This window comes from Ceratotherium simum, chromosome 6 (assembly GCF_057802395.1).
Source record: "Ceratotherium simum simum isolate JZ-2026a chromosome 6, ASM5780239v1, whole genome shotgun sequence".
Lineage (NCBI taxonomy): Eukaryota > Metazoa > Chordata > Mammalia > Perissodactyla > Rhinocerotidae > Ceratotherium > Ceratotherium simum.
This window is the reverse complement of record NC_141905.1, coordinates 32,868,482-32,888,116: the sequence shown is the minus strand read 5'-3', so window position 1 is coordinate 32,888,116 and position 19,635 is coordinate 32,868,482. Positions and strand designations below refer to the sequence as shown.

The following is a 19,635-nucleotide window of genomic DNA, read 5'->3' as shown; positions in this document are numbered from 1 at the left end:
CTTCGTGTAATAAACCAAACTATACTTTCAAGCAGGGTGAGCTATTGTAGGCCCTGAGATCTGCGACTACAGAAGGCTTGAGCTTGTAAATAGGATAATGAGAAAAGATTCAGGCTTCGGTTTTCATTATTTTGCTTTTGAAGACGTCTGGTCCTTAGGGTGGCTTTTTAAGTAATTATGAAGTACAATAAAAATAGGCAAAATTCACTCCTTAATTATATAGAATTTTTTACTTAAATATTGTATATGTATAAGTGGAGGGGCATACAATGCTGTCATTTTTACTATGTTTTCTAATTTTTTCGAAGTACTTTATAAGGGATGGGCCACTTGTAGAGATGGTAATCAGCCCTTGTCTCACCTTACTCCCTACTTCCTTTTCCTCTAAACGTGTACAGAACAGTGTATATTCTCTTGATTATCTTTCATTTCAGGTTTACTGGTTCAAAGATGGGAAGCAGATTTCAAAGAGAAATGGGCACTGCAAAATGAGGCGAGAAGAAGATGGGACATGTTCTCTGCACATTGAATCCACCACCAGTGATGACGACGGCAACTACACCATCATGGCTGCCAACCCCCAGGTGGAGACGCAGGGTTCTACACTGTGCTGCACTCTGAGGAAGGAGCAGTTGATGTCATTGTGAATGAGACCTTGAGAAGTGCGAGTTACTAAGGATTGCTGAGGAAAATGAATGAGAAGCATTGTGATTGTGTGTAACCAGAGCACAATATCACAACCAGTCAGACGCTGGTAAAAGGCCAGTCAGATGCTGATGGATCACTCAACTCTTCAGCCTTTGTCAAAGGGCATTAGTAGCATCTAATCACTATGTCCCAGACCTATTGGGCTAAATCTTGTGTTTATCAACACATTGACTTTCTTGAAGAATTAATAAATCATTCTATCAAAGAATGATTTGCTATTTTTGTTCTTTAGAGAATAAGCAAATTACTTCATAAAGGCTTGTGAATATCCCTCAAACTCGTAAGCTTCTTTTTTTTATTTTTGGTGGAAATTGGAAAGTCATAATCTTTCACTGTCCTTTTCTGAATGAGATCAAGACTTAAAATTCCCCTAAAAGATATGGCAGAATAAAATGTCTTCCACTCCTATTAAATAGGAAGTACAGAACTATAATTTCCACTCTCACCCATTCTTCCTATTAAAATGTTAGTTTTGAAGATAATCTCCGTTGAGGAAAGTACAAAAATACTTGGCCATGATCTCTGCATGTAGCTGCAGATAAGTTTAAGTACACAAAAATTCACTTTTTTTACATTTGTGCTCTGTTCATTTCTCAGCTTAAAAATGAAAGTCATCACAATATTCTTAAAAATCCTTCCCCCTGGAATATTAACAGTGATTTAAGGAGTCCTATTATATTGTTTTCATCCCCTCACCCAAAGAAAAACTCATAATAGTTAGCCAAAAGGTTCATCATGTTCCAGTCCAGAAAAATTTATATAAATTGGAAAGATGTGGAATTCTTCTTATTTAATTTCATTCATTTTCTGTTTTTCAGGGGAGAATCAGCTGTTCTGGCCACTTGATGGTACAAGGTTTGCCCATTCGCAGTCGACTAACATCTGCTGGCCAGTCTCACAGGTAAAGACAATAAGAATCTCCCTGGGGCCAGCCCCATGGCTTAGCGGTTAAGTGCACGCACTCCGCTGCTGGCGGTCCCGGTTCGGATCCCGGGCGCGCACCGACGCACCGCTTCTCCGGACATGCTGAGGCCGTGTCCCACATACAGCAACTAGAAGGATGTGCAGCACACAACTATCTACTGGGGCTTTGGGGGAAAAAATAAATAAATCAAAAAAAAAAAAAAAAAAAAAAAGAATCTCCCTCTCTAGGCCCTCCCAAGCATCCATCCATCACCATGTGCACCAAAGTATTGAGTCTACAGATTGTTGCTTAAAGTGTAGTCCTCCACCTGCATCATCAGCATCACTTGAGAACTTGTCAAAAATGCCGAATTCCAAGCCCCACCCCCGACCTTCTGAATCAGAAACTTAATTTTAATCAGAATCAGAATTTTAATAAGATCCCCAGGAGAGTCATAAGCACGTTAAATTTGAGAACCACGGGTCTACGGCACACTTTTAATGGTTCAAAATTTGTAACCAGCAGTAGCACCTGTGCACATAGTATATAAGTCAGACTCTTTAAATTAAATTACCATCTTTTCTTTAATGAAACAGAAACCATTAATGGTTATGAGTATACAGATCAAATATTTTTCTTGTGGTGGTTGTCTTCAACATAGCAATTGGCTTTCTTCCTCTCTGATTTTACTAATCACTAAGAAGAAAAAGCCTGGCTTTCTCTTGAGTCTTGTGGTGCCACAAAGTCTTAGCAAAGCATTCCATAGTTGCTGACATGGATGAATTAAATTGGACTTACCAAAGGAACAAAAATAGTGACCCATGTTTCAGATACAGTATGTTACCAGCGTTGCAACTATACCTTCTTCTTCATTTTTTTTTCTTCTTCAAGAACAGCTGTTACTGTTGGTCAGTCCTAACCAGTTTAAGTTCATGATCATCTTTAATAGTCTGCCATAATTTATTAGCCAGGTTAAATTTTATTACTCAGAGATATAGGGATTGTCACTGCCTTGTTCTGGGTAATAAACAGAACTTTGCTTCTGGCTCTTACTTGAGGTTCAGATTGAATACTGATTTATTTGTTTATTTTAAACTTTTGAACAACTGGTCAAACCCAAGGTAACGGGAGCTGAGCCACTTAACTCAGAATGACTTCAGAGAGAAAGAAGCTAAAGCCTGTTTACTGGATTACAGATCTCACAAAATAATCCTACAGTGTAGGAGATGCTTACCGCTTTGTTTTTTGCATCAGCTCCACATCATTATTTATTATTTATTATTTGTTTATGGTCCAGCAACCTCCTTTCTCTGCCCCTGCAAAAAAAAATATCTGTTCTCTAGGCAAAAAAAAAAATCTGTTCTCCTATAGCCATGTCTAAATGTCTACCATCATAAGTTTGTAAATTAATTTCTATGTTTAATGCTTGAACATGCTTGTTGTTATAGAGGAAGGTCCCGAGTGCAAGAAAGAGACAAAGAGCCCCTACAGGAACGCTTTTTCCGACCACATTTCCTGCAGGCTCCTGGGGACATGGTAGCTCACGAGGGGCGCCTCTGTCGGCTGGACTGTAAGGTAGACTCTAGCACCCATCCTGGCTTCCAAATCTGTTCATATTTTATATTGGTTGGTTTGTTTGCACTTATTTTTTTTATATTTATTTTATGGTTTGTTTGTTTTCAGGGAAAAGAGGACTGGGGAAGGGAGAGGGATCATTTCTTTTTCCACAAGGCTCTTTTGGACCGCTTATTACCAGACAAAACAATTTCACGACATTTTGTGTTTATATCTTAGTAAAAATTACATTGGTATTGTATCAAGTTAACTTTGCAGTTGTAAGAGACAACCAAAGAGGTGATATAATTCAGACATTTTCCATATGGTGCCTGGCAGGTCTTTATTACTATAAAGCCAAAAGTGTGATTTTTGCATCCTTGGAATGAAATGCTGTGAGGTATAGCCTTTGGAAAAATTACAATCATGAAAAAATGGCTCCAAGGCAGTTTATGAAAGCAGAAGCTAGTTTCTCATACTAATCAACATCCATCACCTTTAGCTATTCTACATTTTAATTCTTCGAACAGAAACTAGGTTCAGTTGAGCAGTGTGGATATCTCGCAGTATGAAAAGACACTTAAGTCACCCCTTCTGCCCCAGACAAAGATGTAGAAGGCTATGGAAAATTTAGATGCAAATTAGTAAAGGCTTGAGGTTAAGCGTTTATAGAGTCCACTTCTGTAGGTTGTTCTTGCTCTTCCAATGGCTGCCTAAATAATACTCAGGATTGATTGTTACTTCTTCTACCCTAAACCCTAAAAGATACCCATGCCTGGGTCCCATCCCCAGACGTTCTGATTTACAGTAAGCGGGCAGTGGGCTTGTCAAACACTCCTCCTGTGATTATAGTACACAGCAAGGTTTGAGAACACTGATTTAATGTCTGCCCTTTCTTGGCTACCTCTTGCTTATTAGGTATGTAAGCAATATATCATCTCTGAAAGTGACGCTGAAGGCCTATTTTATCAATCTATTTAGATTTTTAATTCTTATTTATTCTAATATACAATATAATCATGACCTGAATTGGGGTCAAAATACTACACAGTTTAAATTCAGACTCCTCTTGTGCTGATGCCCCTGCAGAGAGGTTTTTTACCACCTCATGTTTTCTCTCACTATCTGTTTGGTGCCAGACAAGGATGAAGAATTCAGCCACTAAATAAATCTGCCTGTCATCAGTCTGTCATTTGCCTCAGCTGTCCTGTTGTTTATTAGGTGAGTGGCTTACCACCCCCGGAGCTGACGTGGCTGCTCAATGGCCAACCTGTGTTACCAGATGCCTCCCACAAGATGCTGGTCAGGGAGACCGGAGTCCACTCTTTGCTCATTGACCCACTCACTCAACGCGATGCAGGGACCTATACATGCGTTGCTACCAACAAAACCGGACAGAATTCCTTTAGTCTGGAGCTCACTGTAGTAGGTAAGGTTTGCTGCTGGGACCCCTAAACATAACTCCCTCCAAAGTTATTGCCCAAGTATGCAGAGCCTCTGATTCCTTTGCCCCACCAAGTCTAATCTCAGTTTCCCCTTCACTGTAGTAAGGGCCATATTTCCTACATTGCTTTCAAAGACATGTTAGTAAGCCAAAAACATCATATGGTACCTTGCGCATATTAGACATGCAAGATATGGAAGTCATTGTAATAGTTAATAAATTATTCAATTAATTACTTAATTGACTATCACTAAATTCAAGTCACTTGCCCTACAGTTCATCGTTTGTGGAACACACCAGACTCTCCCCCCTGCCCCAAGCTTCCATGCTTTTGCATCAATGGTCCCTCTACCTGGAATGCCCTTCTTTGCCTGGCAACCTCCTACTCATTCTCTAGGCTTAATTCAAAAGTCACCACCAAGACACAGTGGATCCACCAGGCACATCCTCCTCTGTTTCCATAACACTTAGAAAAGGAGAGACTCTTACAGCACTTATGGCCTTATGTGTAATTCTTTACTCCTTTGCCTCCCTGAAGAGACTATGAGCTTCTAAGATCAGAGATTCTGACTTGTTCTTCTGTGTATCTCTGGTGTCTAACTAGTGCCTGGAACATGGAATGTGCTCAACAAATGTTGAGTAGATAACTAAACAAATGAACATTTACCTTATAAAATGATGTGAATAAAGCACTGTAATGCCTACAAGTCAGGACAACAAGTCATTGTCACCTGGGGGTAGTAGTCCAGCCAGAATTAGATTTCAGAATGTATGAATTCTAATGCTGGGCTTTCTCTCATGTGTGGCCTCTAAAGGAAATCAGGGTGGCTTCAGCATGCTAATCCTCTCTCAAGGCTAGTGGTTGTTTCCTCTGTATATCTTTTTCTTTTTCTCATTCTTAATTTCTTCTTACCAACAGAGTAGGAAAAGTTCATTCTGCAAGGATACATTGATTGCCAGCTTTTACTTTTTTCCCACTATTTTGCTAAAATATTGACTCTGGAACCCTGAGATATGAGGTGTCTTTGCCTTAATTGGTTCTAGCCAAAAAAAAAAAAAAAAAAGCCTGCTTAGGAAGCATAATTCGTGTTTTTTAAAAAAATAGTATACTTTCAACTTTTCTGTAGCTATAAACTTCTTCAAAATAAAAAGTTGAGGGAAAATTAATATATCTTCTACAAAATAAAGTCCTCTAAAAAAGAGAAGGGATATATTCAGTACATAAAATATATTCAGTACATAAAATTTACTGCTGAACAATCAAAGAAACTCCTTAAATTACACACCTACCATTTGCACCCGCTGTGTGCAACCCAGGTCCTTGAGGGTTGTCTCGCATAAGATATGCAGTTTCCTCGTTTCTTTTTTAATCATTTCTGGAGCTTTTATCAAGGCAGTGATCTTCACTTTGAGGCCTGGGAAGTGTTCTGAAGAGGAGGTAAAGTGGATTGGGGCCCACTGTGCTAAATTCCAGAACCATAATGAGTTTGAGTCATGAACCCTAAGGCACTTAACTATTCAAACAAGAATGGCCCTTCTCGTTCAGCCAAAGAGGTGAAGAAAGCGCCGTTCATCCTGGAGAAACTGCAGAACAGCGGGGTTCCCGAGGGCCACCCGGTGAGGCTGGAGTGCCGCGTGATAGGCATGCCACCACCCGTGTTCTACTGGAAGAAGGACAACGAGACCATCCCTTTCACCAGAGAGAGGATCAGGTACAGCCCCCACCCACGGTCAAATGGGCTTCCAGGCTCAGTGGGGCTTGTTCGGCCACCAAAACAAGTCTGTAGCCTTTGGAATTTGGCTTCCTTCACTTAGCATGATGCATTTGAGTCTCATCCATGTTATTGTGCGTTTCAAGAATTTCTTCCTGGGCCGGCCCCGTGGCTTGGTGGTTAAGTGAGCGCGCTCCACTGCTGGCGACCTGGGTTCGGATCCCGGGCGAGCACCGACGCGCTGCTTCTCCGGCCATGCTGAGGCCGCGTCCCACATGCAGCAACTAGAAGGATGTGCAACTATGACACACAACTATCTACTGGGGCTTTGGGGGGAAAAATAAATAAATAAAATCTTTAAAAAAAAAAAAAAAAAAAAAAAGAATTTCTTCCTTTTTGTTGTGGAAGGGTAGTTCATTGTATGAATGTTCCGCAGTTTTAAAACCTTAATTTTTAAGTTTAAAAATGCACGAGGAATTTATGAAGATCCTGCATATTTTTTGTCATGTGTTTTCAGTCATGTTAATACCCAGAAAACCTCTTTGACAGTAAAAAGCTAAAATAAAATAAAGCAAAACAAAACATTAAGGTAGTTATACTCCTTCTCCGTCCATCACTATGTGGTTATTTTTAAATTTTATTTATTTTACTTTTTCCCCCAAAACCCCAGTAGATAGTGGTATGTCATAGCTGCACATCCTTCTAGTTGCTGCATGTGGGACGCAGCCCCAGCACGGCCGGACCAGCGGTGCATCGGTGTGCGCCCAGGATCCGAACCCCGGGCCGCCAGCAGTGGAGCGCGCGCACTTAACCGCTAAGCCACGGGGCCAGCCCTATGTGGTTATTTTTAAAGTAACTTTAAGGATCCAGTTTCTTAAAGTGGGTGCCCTGCTTGATTGCCCCTCACCAATCTTATTTCTTTGCCATTTTGGTTTTATGCCACAAGGGGGCAAGCAAACAAAGGCAGCTTGTGTACAAAAATTTCTGCTGAGAATTATTTATTCACAGTAAACTGAATTTGTCCCAGAGGATGTTGTAGCTGTCAGGTTTTACAGAATTTTGACATCTAAGAAGGCTATGTGTATATAGGTCAGGATTTTTCTCTGGTAAAACTTATGCCAGAACAAAAATATTCTTGAGTTAACACTTCAGTCTAAATTAATGTAACATGTTGAAACCAGCCTGAAATTCTGGTGTAATTATCCAGGATTGCAACATGCAGCTAAGGTTGAGAACTACTAGAAAACAGAAGGAAAGAGCATGCCAATTTGCTCCTGAACTGTATTAAGCTAAATGCTTACGTGCTCAGCAGATTACACTAAGAAATAACCCCCTCCACGCTAACAGTTCATCTAACCCTGGGCTCTCATTTTGGTCTACTTTCCCATAGTTTCCTAACAAAGTTCGTGTTGAAATTTCCAACCTGGTTTGGAAAAGAGATTTTTCTGGACTTTGGTTGTGACAAGTGGGGGTGCCTGTGGTGGGGAGCACAACTCCAAGAGAGTTGGAGAAGTGGGGAGAGCAAGAGCAGGTCTCAGCGTTGGCTGTCGAACCTTATCTCAGCCGCACTAGGTTAATTGCTGCTCTTTTGTGACTTCTTTCCACCTTCAAGCTTGCTCTTGATATTGCTTTAAGCTGAGTCCCCTTTCCTCCCCCTAGGGTCAGGGAGGGCAGGGGGAGCACTGCACTGCTCCATTTGCCCCAAGAGTTTCCCTGAGCCCTACACTCGACAAGGCTGTTTCTATCCCCAGATACGATATGGATATATTCTTTCTTTTCTCCAGTATGCACCAGGACGCAACAGGGTATGTCTGCCTCCTCATCCAGCCAGCCAAGAAATCAGACGCTGGGTGGTACACATTGTCAGCCAAGAACGAAGCAGGCATCGTGTCGTGCACCGCCAGGTTGGATATATATGGTAGGTGTAATGGCATCAGTCGAACATCTGTGTATGACAGGCAACTTAAAAATCTTTTTTTTTAAGCATAGGTGCAATATGTTCCATAAATGAATTGGTTAGGTTATATTTAATGCTTAAGAGATGGATTTTAAAAGTCATTTCATCCTAGTCACCTCAGGGCTTTTGTACACTTTTACATTTCACTATGAGCTTAAGCTTCTTCCAAAAGAGGGCCTCTAATGCTAGGAATTACAGCTACTTCAGAGCGTACCCGTGCTTGTATCTCTAATCATCCAGCATCTTCATGCCGGCTCCTTGCTGCCATGGGCCACCCGCTGGAACTCCCTCCCCACTGCCTGTCATTTCCCCAGCCAGACCTCCCCACAGCAGAATTTTCCTGGCCCCATTCATTTGTTAATTTATTCCATAAATATTTATTGCCCCAATCCCACAATCAGACTAATAATACAGAGCTGTCCTAATAATAATAATATCAAATGACATTTGTATGGTGACTTGTAATTTACCAAATGGTACCCTTGGATCCTTTCAAACCCATGCGATTATTGTAATTGCTGTTACTCGCATTTAAATGCTGAAGAAACTGAGACTTGGAGAGGTTGTGACTACAGCCCGATGCAAATCTAGGTGTTTGTATTGTTCCTTTGAGCCATGTTTCTAATTTTCAAAAAGATTTAACAATTTAATCTTTATTGATGTGTTTGTGTAATCTACTCCCCTCCTCTATAATTTTGACATTAACTGGTATTTTCGGAGATGTATTTTTTAACCGAAAAGAGTGATTTTTTAAAAAATAATCAGTTAGCTTAATAAGTTTCTAATTCATTACATACTGGTTAATGATTAACCAGAATAACAAATAAGACTAACTCTGTCTAGAACCTGAGGTCCCTGCTATTTATAGGTGCGCACCAGATATCCCTTTTTTTAGTACCATCCAGGAGGGGCTTTGGCTGGCCATTCCCCCAAAGTCTAATATTTGGAGGAAATATACAGCTTTCTGGTTATTTTCCCTTATCCTTGGACTTGAAAAGAAATTCAACTGTGAGGGAAGGTGACTCTAATGTACTTTCCCCTGGAAGGGTCCGGGGAGAGAGAGGCCAGTGATATGTTCCTTAATCTAGGCTAAGTCCCTTAGCCATTTCACCCACTTCACCATGTCAGGAGGCAATAGATCTCCAACTAAGAAAGTCAGTACCAACTAATGACCCTTGTCCCAATCCTGCCCTCCCGTGGTGGAGTTCCCAGTTCAGTTTGTCCTGGCTCATCTGTCCCTGGCTTCCGTCCTGATTCCATAGCATAAACAATAGGAGATGCTATTTCCTCAGTTGAGACCTGGGGATGGAGGAAGAGATAGAGGACTTGGGCTAAAATCAAACCCCTATGCCCATCACCACCACTTAATGGGGACAGTGGGCTCCCCTCTCTCATTAAAAGGAGGGCTTTTAATAGTAGCAATTACGGTAGTTCAGTTAAGATGTCAGAGAGCAGGGAAAGGCTAAGAGAGGAGGGCATGGGGGAGAGACTTGACTAGCTGTTCACAGTGGCCTTACTGAGTGCCTGCTCTTTAATGGAATCGCTATACGTTTTGTCCTCAGTTTTGTAGCTTCGAAATTTGATTTTATCAATTCACTCAGAGGTATTTAGACTCTGAAAAACTGATTCAAAATAGTGAAATCAACAAAAGACAGATTTATCAATGCGAATGCCAAAAGGGTCCATAGCTTTCTAGGACTCAGAGCATCAGTGTTCCCCACCTGGTGCACCCTTTTCTCCACATCAAGCTCCCTGGAAACCTAATCAGAAGACTGCCCAGTAATTTCTGAATTGGAGACAACAGCGGAGACTGTGCAGTTTGGTTGGGTATTTTGTTCAGGCCATATTTGAGCCCAAGGATGGTGTCTGCTAAAAACAGGATCTCCTTTGGACAGTGCTTGGTGAACATGGAAACTAATAAATTCTCATCTGTCACTGAACCATAGCTGATTGCGCATCAGTTACTTTTCAGTCTTCTTAATGTGATTTATAAGAACCTGATTAGGATGATGGGCAGGTAATGGCTGATTAGGGTGATTAGAGTGTGGAGTAGGTACTTCTCAGAGGGCTGAACCCATCTTTTGGCTTCCATTTCCACAGGTTTCTTGTCTCCACCTTCGGAGGTCCCCTCCCTTGAGAGCCTACAGCCCTCACTACATTGCCCCTAGCAGCCCACATGCTGGGTCAGTGAGAGGGAATAATTTTGAGAAATCACACTAGTCACCCACTCTTCCTTTTTATAGTCCCAAATTTTACTAGATTAGAACTGTAGATTTGGAATTAGGGCTTAAGAGATCACCAGCCCAGTTTCCCTATTCCTGTCAGGGAAGGAGAGATGTTATTGCTCTCTTCTACAAATGAAGCATTTCAGACTCAGATACATTTCAACACTTTAGCAAGATCCCTCAGAGAGTGTTGGAGTGAGGACAGAATGCTCTCCTGCAGTGTACCTGCTAGACTGTACTCCTTTGATTGTAACACATTATTTGGTCCATTTTCCAGCCCAGTGGCACCAGCAGATCCCCCAGCCCATGTCCGTCCGGCCCAGTGGCAGTCGCTACGGATCTCTCACCAGTAAAGGACTTGACATTTTCTCCGCCTTCTCCTCCATGGAAAGCACAATGGTGTATTCATGCTCTTCTCGGAGTGTAGTGGAGAGTGACGAACTTTAAGAATGTCTGGGTGCCTGCTGTGCAAGGGGGCGGACTGTGGAGGGGGAAGGAGGACAAGCCAGACACGGTGGTTTCCAAGCAACTGGATTTGAGTAAGTTCCCACGCTGCTGGACCTGTGGCAAGGAGTGCTTTGTATAAGTCAGCTGGGGCCTCTTGCAGTCTCTGGCTGGGGGAGAGATGTAGGGCTGTGCCTTTTAAAGATTCCAACAAAAAGTGAGATAAACCAAAGATGTCATGCAGCTGCCATCCACTGCTTTGGAAAAAGCTAGCATGCTCCCCTGCTCCCTGCTGTGTTAGGGATGTTTAGGCCCTACTAGGGGCAATTAGGGGCCATAGGCTTGGGCTGAGAGGAGTTAGACAGTAGTGACCTTAGGTATCACTAGCCCAACAAACAATGCAAAGAGGAAAAGATGGAGCAGGGGTCCTGCATCACCTTTCATTGATTATATCCATAGCAATAGTTTTGGTGGATTCATTAAATCAGCTTCAACTTAGCATTAGGAGATGGTGCCATACAACTCACATATGTGGAGAAGCACTTTTGATTCGCTTATCCTGGGTGTACTAAGCCATGTAATAAGGTGCCAAAATGTGCTTGAGATACAAAAATTTCACTGAAACACTCAGTATTGCACAGTGCACTTATTCTGTAGCCAAAACAGGGCCCCACCAGCCTGTCTGCCCATTTTCTTTTGGATACAGTAGTGAGTAGTTTTTCTTTCTGACTTTATGTATCCCTAGACTCTAGAACTAAAAGATTGTTAATAAACCAGCCATAAAGAAGTCTTCTGAGGGGTCACTGTTAAAACTACTAGCTTCAATTGCCATTTGCAAAACATACACGTGTCATCATCATCTTCCCATAAAATACCGACCCTCCTGCTCCTCTCCTCTCTCCAAAAGTCTGGTGTGCACGAGGCAGTGAGGAAGGAAGAATACAAACAAGGAGAGGAAGTGATGGGAAAGTATTGTTTTTCTCTTACCCCAGCAAAGCAGTGGTTGTGGAAGAAGAGGTCTTTAATAGTTGTGAACTGCTTTGAGATCGTTAATCAAATTGCATTTTCTACATAGAAAATGTTATGCTGAGAAAGTGGGAGGAATGGGGAATATGCATCTTTATTCTAACCCACCAATTCAAAACTTGCCTCTCAACTTCAGGAAGTTTTAGACTTAAGTTCACTGCGATATCCCCAGTGCCTAGAAGAGTGCTTAGCACGAAGTAGACATCCAACAGATATTTGTTAGATGAATTAATCTTATAGTAGATAGAGAAATCTGCAATTTACACACCAGTCCAAAAATTGCCTGAGGAATGGTCGCCACAGCACCGTTTGCTCCAGATTCACCAGTGAAATGAATTGGAGGTGTCTGTTACCAACTCCCTGTGGCCAAGTCTCTGGTAGTCTCTGAGCCAGGCACTCTCAGCTGGCATCTTACTCAAGTGAATAAGTAGTAATTGCTTAGAAAGGCTTGAAACTTTCTTCACTTCAAGGCAAGGATTTCCAGTATAAAAATAAATTCATTCACTCAAAACATCATTTTTGTGTCTACTCTGTATAAGATGCTATGCTAGAGACTGTGGGTGATACAAAGACATGAATAAGACCATAGTCTCTGTCCTCAGTGAGCTTACAATCTAGAAGGGGAGGTAAGATACAAGGCAGGTAGAGAGCTGCTTCTTGGGGCAAAAATATATTCTTTATCAAATAGAAGTTTCTAGTGCTCTTCATCCTATATTTTTCATGACTCTAAAGTCAACTTATTTTCAATCTTTATTTCTTGATGGAAAAAAATGCCATAGATTATCTCCTTAAGAAATAAAGGTTTCAGTCAATTATTTAACAGAATTATTAGATTTTTTATTTTTTTCACATATGCAGGAACAATAGTAAAAATATATGCAACTGTAACGAAATAGAATGCATTTCATACAGAACACATCCTGTAAAATGTTCTGTTTCCTATTGGCTTTATTATGAAATCTCTTTATGACCAAAGAGCACTTTATAACTCGAGGATTGCTTCTCCACAGTTGTACACCAGATCTTCTCATTACATCTATTTCTGTAAACTCTAGACTGTTCTCCCACGAAAGGATATTCTTCATCTCTCTCTGTCTTAGCTTTCTGAATATTTTTAATCTGTTGTCTTAGTGTTCAACACAGAACTAGGATAAATAATATATTTGAACACTAGATGGAGATGTCTAACCTAAAATACAACAAGCCTAAAAATTTGAACTGAAATAAGCCTGAAATTTGAACTATTGGATTATGTTAAAGCAGGGTTTCTCAACTTCAGTGTTATTTACATTTTGGGCTGGATAATTCTTTGTTGTGGGGGACTGTCCTGCACATTGTAGGATGGTTAGCAGCATCCCTGGCCTCTACCCACTAGATGCCAGTACAATAGGAGCCACTCTCCGGGTTGTCTCTCTAGGTTGCCCAGGCCACCCAACATGTCCCCAGACATTGCGATATGTTCCCTGGGAGGCAGGATCCCCCTTTATTGAGAGCCACTGTGTTAAACGAATCAGTGGCCTGCTTTAAGAATTCTCTTGGAATTCAATTACAGTGAGGGATACTTATATAAGAAATTTTAATTCTGCTGGATACATTTGGACTCAACATATCCAAAATCAGATTCATCATCTTCCCTTTCATAAACCATTTTTCACCCTAGCTTAATGATTTCTATTAATGGCACCATCACTTTCCTATTTATCCAAATAAAAAGCATCCAAGTCATTTTTGGCTTCCTCTATCCAATCAATCAACAAATCCTGTTAATTCTAACTCTACTATTTCTTTTATATTCAGGCCTTCCTTTCCATCCTCCATCCATTCCAATTCCGCAGTTCAGACTTTCATTACTTTCTTAATTTCCCTCACTACTTCTGACTTCAACCATAATAAGAGGCTTCTAACTGGCCTTCCTGCCTCTAGTCCCACTGTTTCTCCCCACTCAAATCTAGCCTAGATCTCAGCATCAGATCATTCTTCCTGAAGTACCGCTCCAATCATATCATTCTCCAATTTTCAACCCCCCAGTGGATCCTTGGAGCCAACCCAGGTACCAGCTGTTCTGCCCTGTAGTATTCAAGGCTTGCTCCCATATGCTTCCAAAGCTTTTCATCCATTACCCAGAAAACACCCAGAGCACCAGCAAACTTAACACAGGCTCCTGCTTTCCAGCCACAGTCCATTCTTCTGCCTCCACCTGGAAGGCTGTCTCCCCAGTCTCTGCCTACAGAAATCTTAACTGTTCCTTAAAATCATCTCAAATGCTGCTGCCTCTATGAAATATTTTCTTATCACCCAGACCTCAATCAAATATAATTCTATTTTCTTTGAAACCTTACAGCAAATTTCTTGAGTCTGGAAGAAGAGAAGTTTACTTTGTATAGTATTTTATATAAAACACAGCCTCTGTATTCTTGCCTGTCTCTCTCCTCGCACTAGCCTGGTCTTGCCTGCACTGGATTTTAGCTACTTGTTAGTATGGACTGTTTCAAAAGTTTGTCACGTGCCTTATACAGAGTAGGCACTCAATAAATATTTATTGAGCTAAATTGGACTTAAAAATTCTATGTAAGTCAGTATGTTTCTGTATAAAGTGAATTGAATCTAGAGCAGTGGTTTTTTGTTTTGTTTTGTTTTTTATTTTTTTTGTGAGGGAGATCAGCCCTGTGCTAACATTTGCCAATCCTCCTCTTTTTTTGCTGAGAAAGACTGGCCCTGGGCTAACATCCGTGCCCATCTTCCTCCACTTTCTATGGGACGCCGCCACAGCATGGCTTGCCAAGCGGTGTGTCAGTGCATGCCCGGGATCCGGGCCGGCAAACCCTGGGCCGCCACAGCGGAGTGCGCGCACTTAACCGCTTGTGCCACCGGGCTGGCCCCTAGAGCAGTGGTTCTTAACTTTGGCTGCACATTAGAATCTCCAGGGGAGCTTTTAAAAATCCTGATGCCCAGGCCACAACCCCAAATCAGTAAGCTCTGGGGTTATGGCACAGGCATCAGTAGTTTTTAAAGCTTTCCAGGTGATTCCAATGAGCAGCCAAGGTTGAAAAGAATCATTTTATTACCACGATTTGATCACAAAAGTTACCCAGCAAGGTCCAAGGGGATGCAGATGGCATAAGGCTATACTGTTGGCCTGGGTGAAGAATGTACCCCTCCATGTTGCACATGCAGTGCATGCTTGGAAAGTAGAAATAAACACGAACTTTGGCCTTGTTAGACGCTACTATTTTGCACTACAGTCATTAGACATGTAGCATTCATGAAGCCCCCAGAGTAAGCTCAAAAACCTGCAAAAATATACTGGGGAAAGAGGGAAAGTTGGTGCAATTCTTCTGGTCCTTTGTTTCAAAAAGCAATCCAGATCCCATAAGCATCCTTCTCTCCAAACAACTGAAGGGCTTTTCATAACTTGATTAGTCATAGAAATGGGGATCAGAGGGAAAATGGAGAAAGAAAACACACCATTAAAACCAAAATGCCTTTTTGAAATGTAGCGCCCTTCACCAAAGTAAGTTTTTAATCTGAATTGGCAAATAGTGGAACTGGTTTGAATGCATCTTTCTCTTTTTATTCCTCACTTAACTTTTGTAGTCATTCAATGAGAAATTAAATGGTTAAGAGATGAACAGTTGGGTAGAGCTAGAGGTCTGAATGACACACCATGGAGAATAATTCCCAGAGGAGTCAAAGCTGACTTTTGTAATGACAGGTTAATTTGGATATTCCTCAAATGATAAATGGGTTGCCATCTAAAGGTTCACTTGCAAATTTATTGTTTAAAACTCAGAATATAATTCCTACATACACATCACCCAATGCTAGATTCCCAAGTGAAACCAAAAACGCCCGTTTAATTCATGACTGAGTTACAGTATCTTTTATACTAGATTGGGTTATAACCCCAAGAACAGGGTTCCAGGCAAGGCAGCCAATAGGAGAAGAAATACTACTTCCCCCTCCTTTTCTGTGTCTATGATGTGTCAAAGCCGGAGTGACTCTTGTCCTTTCTGCATCTATCCCCCGTTCCATATTTTTCACCCCAGATGCCCTGTGCCCCATGTTCTATAACCTGCCCTGCTGTAGCCCATGCCATGTCACCCCTTCCCCACGGCCTGCCAGCATGCTTCTTGCTCCAAAATGACCTAACTCCAGTTCCATGCACCTTGGCTTGATGTTCAGAAGAAAGCAGTCCAACTGAACAAATTCTGAATGCCTGAGTCTTTTAACTTCACAGAGGTGCTGCATTTTTAAAAGCAGTTGCTTTCTTACTCCCATCAACTTCTAATTGATAGAATTGCTGGCTAAGTAAAAAAAGAAAAAAAATGAGGCTGTAAAGAGAGGTCTAGAAAACCGACTGGGTCAGACACCCAAATTGTTATTGTTGATCACAGCCTCCTCCTGTCCTCCTCCTCCGCACACACTCCCAAAATACTTTCCAAGCTGAGATCCTGACCTGAGTCTGTTTGTATATGGGCTATTTATAAGTTGGTTGTAAACTCAAAGGCAAATTTACTCATAATGACCGTTACTCAAGGTCACTTCCAGAGTCCTTGGGTAACCTGGACTCAAAGTATTTCCGCTGATGGCTGAGTTGAAAATCAATGTGCCTTACCAGAAAGATGAACCGTTACTTAGATTGCAATCGAGCTTGCTGAAGTCCTTTTCACCACTAATTGCCTTTTCTTGTTTTAAGTGGATCAATATTTCAGAAAGTTAATTACTGAAGCATTGCTTGAAGCATCTTCTAAGTGGTCACCAGTATGCTAAAAAAGTTGCTAATACCATGTTTTTAAAAATCTGTGCAGTGCAAAAAAAAATTGCATATTTGTTAAAAATATGTTTGCCTCTTATTTCTGTCTAATTATATTAGTTAGCATACTTGGTATTATAGAACCATAAACAGGCTGCCTTTTGTTAATGTGTAAATAATGGCCACTTCAAACTCTGAAGAGCAGTAGCCTTGAAATTGCAAGAAATAAAGAACACACTTTTCAATCCTCTGAGAATTGTACCAGAAATGCTGAGAGTAAGCATAAAGAAAATAGCTGTACTGTAGAGGCATATAAATACTAATTTACCAGAAGATTTTAACATATAAGTGAATAGAAAATGTTTCCCTAATAGTAAAAATTAAAATATGTCATCATTATTTGACAATAAATATTTTAAGGCTGAAATAAACGTAAATTTCTCTTTAGAATGCAGAAAACAGTTCTAGTTTCCAGGTTTAAAGATTACTTTTTGATGATGATTGGACCAATTTTTTAATGTACAAATATATTTGATACTTAAGAGTGATTTTTAAAAATTATTATTATTCCAATTGTATAAATTACTACGTGAGTTATAACCTGGTTAAATATCTCTAGAGCAATAGAAAGACAATTAGGTTTTGGTCTTCCTAAAACATCCAGCAAATCCGGTAGAATTCTCATAGAATGTTCTTTAGCTTTCTAAGATAAAAATTCATTCTGTCTCCTAACTGGAAACAGAGACATATTAAAAAATGGGACTTAAAGATGGGAAAGATGGGGGGTGGGAGGGGGGAGAGCTTGACCAGTTTAGATTGGAAACAAATGGAGGTACAAGTATAGTTTTGTTACAATAAGAGGGGTTTCAAAACCACAAGAAACAGGAGTTATTTTCATATAATATGGTAAGAGTGAATTGCTTGATGTTCCAAAATTCCAAAGAACCTGCTGTTTCTACACAGATTCAGTGAGTTATCTGCAAACTAGAGGCAGGTTCTCATAATTTCCCCACAATTAGTGGTCTAAGAATCCAGTGAACTACATAGTAGTATTGACTATAGTGGTCACACTACTAAAAGATTACTAAACGTGCGTATGTACACAGTCTAAATGGTTTTTCTCTGTATTTTAAGGAGAGTTAAAAGCCTGAAATAATTCAAATGAGATCATTTGAATGCAACTGTGCTTTTTAATACATGTTGGTAAATTAAATTTTTTTTCAGTATTTTGATTTCAGAAATACCTTATCCTCTTTTCTGATTAATTTTCACTTAATTTTTGCAATCTTGAGTATTAAATTTCTTGACTTACTTTTCTCCCTCATTACCTCCCTGTTGAGATAAAAATCTGTAAAGTATTTGACAACATTAGGAGAACTCCTTATTTCTAGGAATTCTTAGGTGAATTTCTAGGTGAAATTCTTAGGTGCATTCCTAGAAATAAGGGGTATTTTAATAACTCAGATGAATTTCAGACACATTCTCTAATTTTTCTATAACTCTGGGGTCTCTGTTTCTTTATCTGTAAAATAAGCAAAATACTTGAGCATTTCCAAAGATGGAGGGTAGGATAAATAAATAAATATGTATGAAGAGTTTACCTTAGAGACCCTAAAAAAAGTGGTAGCAGGGCTTTTTCCCAAGAAAAATGTTAAAAATATTTTTCTCCAAAGTAAGTGGTTAATTTGTTTAAAAAGTTCACATTTCTTTCCTATCCCACTACTTTGTTTTTCCTTAGAAGGGTAGTACACAATGGTAGAATTTCTTCCAAGATGGCATGTGGTTAAAAAAAAAATCTAGAGAAAAATCAAATGAATTCAAGAAATATCCTATCTGCTTTCTGCAGGCAGATTCCAGGGAAATTTATTTGGGCCTAGGCAGAATAGTCTAAGAGGAACTTTGACTCCTGTGTCTATAATTGAAGCTAGTGGAAATAATGACTCCGCTGTCATAGAGAAGTAGCAAGGGAATCCCTGTATTCTCTTCTGGCTTAGGCAATTCAACACAACTCTACGGCACTGTTCCAGACCCTAATGAAGAAGTGCTCCACGCTAGTATGTCAATGGCCTTACATCAAAATGAATCAACTTTAGGATAACAGATAGATACAGGCCCTCAAAAATGAGCATATCCTTTGGTCTCTGTTTCTGCATTCTTAGCTACATCAAGTCTGAATTTAACCTCGATGATTCTTTTCAGCCATGAGGACTGACGAAGGACATACATGTGCCTGAAGGCATGTGCACACACACACACAAACACACACTTCAAGTAAGGAGTCGTGGAGCATCCATTGCTAACTTAATTCAAACAGAATCAAGTGACACGTCTTACGCTTTTCCTTTCTCTTCCTGCGTGAGTTCTTTCCACTTGAAAACACACCGGGCCCCAGAAAGCTCACAAACATGGTATGCTTCCATCTTAGGAAGCTTGAGTCAACTTATTTTCTAAAGTACTTTTTTGGTTATTGAAATCCTAATGGAAAAACCATTAAAATAGCCATTTTGAAATGTGTGAATTACATAAACTGTATATTTTGCCTCTATTACTAGAAAGCAATTAATGGATCTTGGCTTTTATTCCTGTTCCTCTGCATTGTGCATGTTAGATATTCTGTGGAACTGAAAACCAGTGATCGCTTAAGCCAAAATGTTTGTGAGCATAAACTGTGTCTTTCTTCAGAAGGCATATGGTACTGTATTCTGGTAGACCACATCATCTCCATGACACCCCTTGCTGTTTCCTAGTTGTGCTTTCTTAAAGATTTGTTGGGGGTTGTGTTTTGTTTGGAAACTTTGCAATTAGAAGAAAAAAAAGAATTAAGAGTCAGTATTTAATTCAACCTGGATGTTTAAAAAAGCAGTTTAGAGGATGTGATGGACTGTTTCTTTATTCATTAAATAAAATT

At 40.3% G+C, this 19,635-nt stretch overlaps 1 protein-coding gene across 1 annotated transcript in view; it reads left to right on the top strand.

Annotated features, from left to right (window-relative positions):
• MYPN (myopalladin) overlaps positions 1-11,929 on the top strand; it is a 70,348-nt gene extending 58,419 nt beyond the window's left edge. Inside the window, exons 13-19 of the mRNA XM_004427068.2 lie at positions 435-584; positions 1,527-1,609; positions 3,061-3,187; positions 4,388-4,595; positions 6,157-6,322; positions 8,107-8,240; positions 10,782-11,929. Coding sequence (XP_004427125.2) covers positions 435-584; positions 1,527-1,609; positions 3,061-3,187; positions 4,388-4,595; positions 6,157-6,322; positions 8,107-8,240; positions 10,782-10,951 — 1,038 coding nt within the window. The 3' untranslated portion in view covers positions 10,952-11,929. The remainder of the gene's footprint in view (positions 1-434; positions 585-1,526; positions 1,610-3,060; positions 3,188-4,387; positions 4,596-6,156; positions 6,323-8,106; positions 8,241-10,781) is intronic.
• The last annotated feature ends 7,706 nt before the right edge of the window (positions 11,930-19,635 follow it).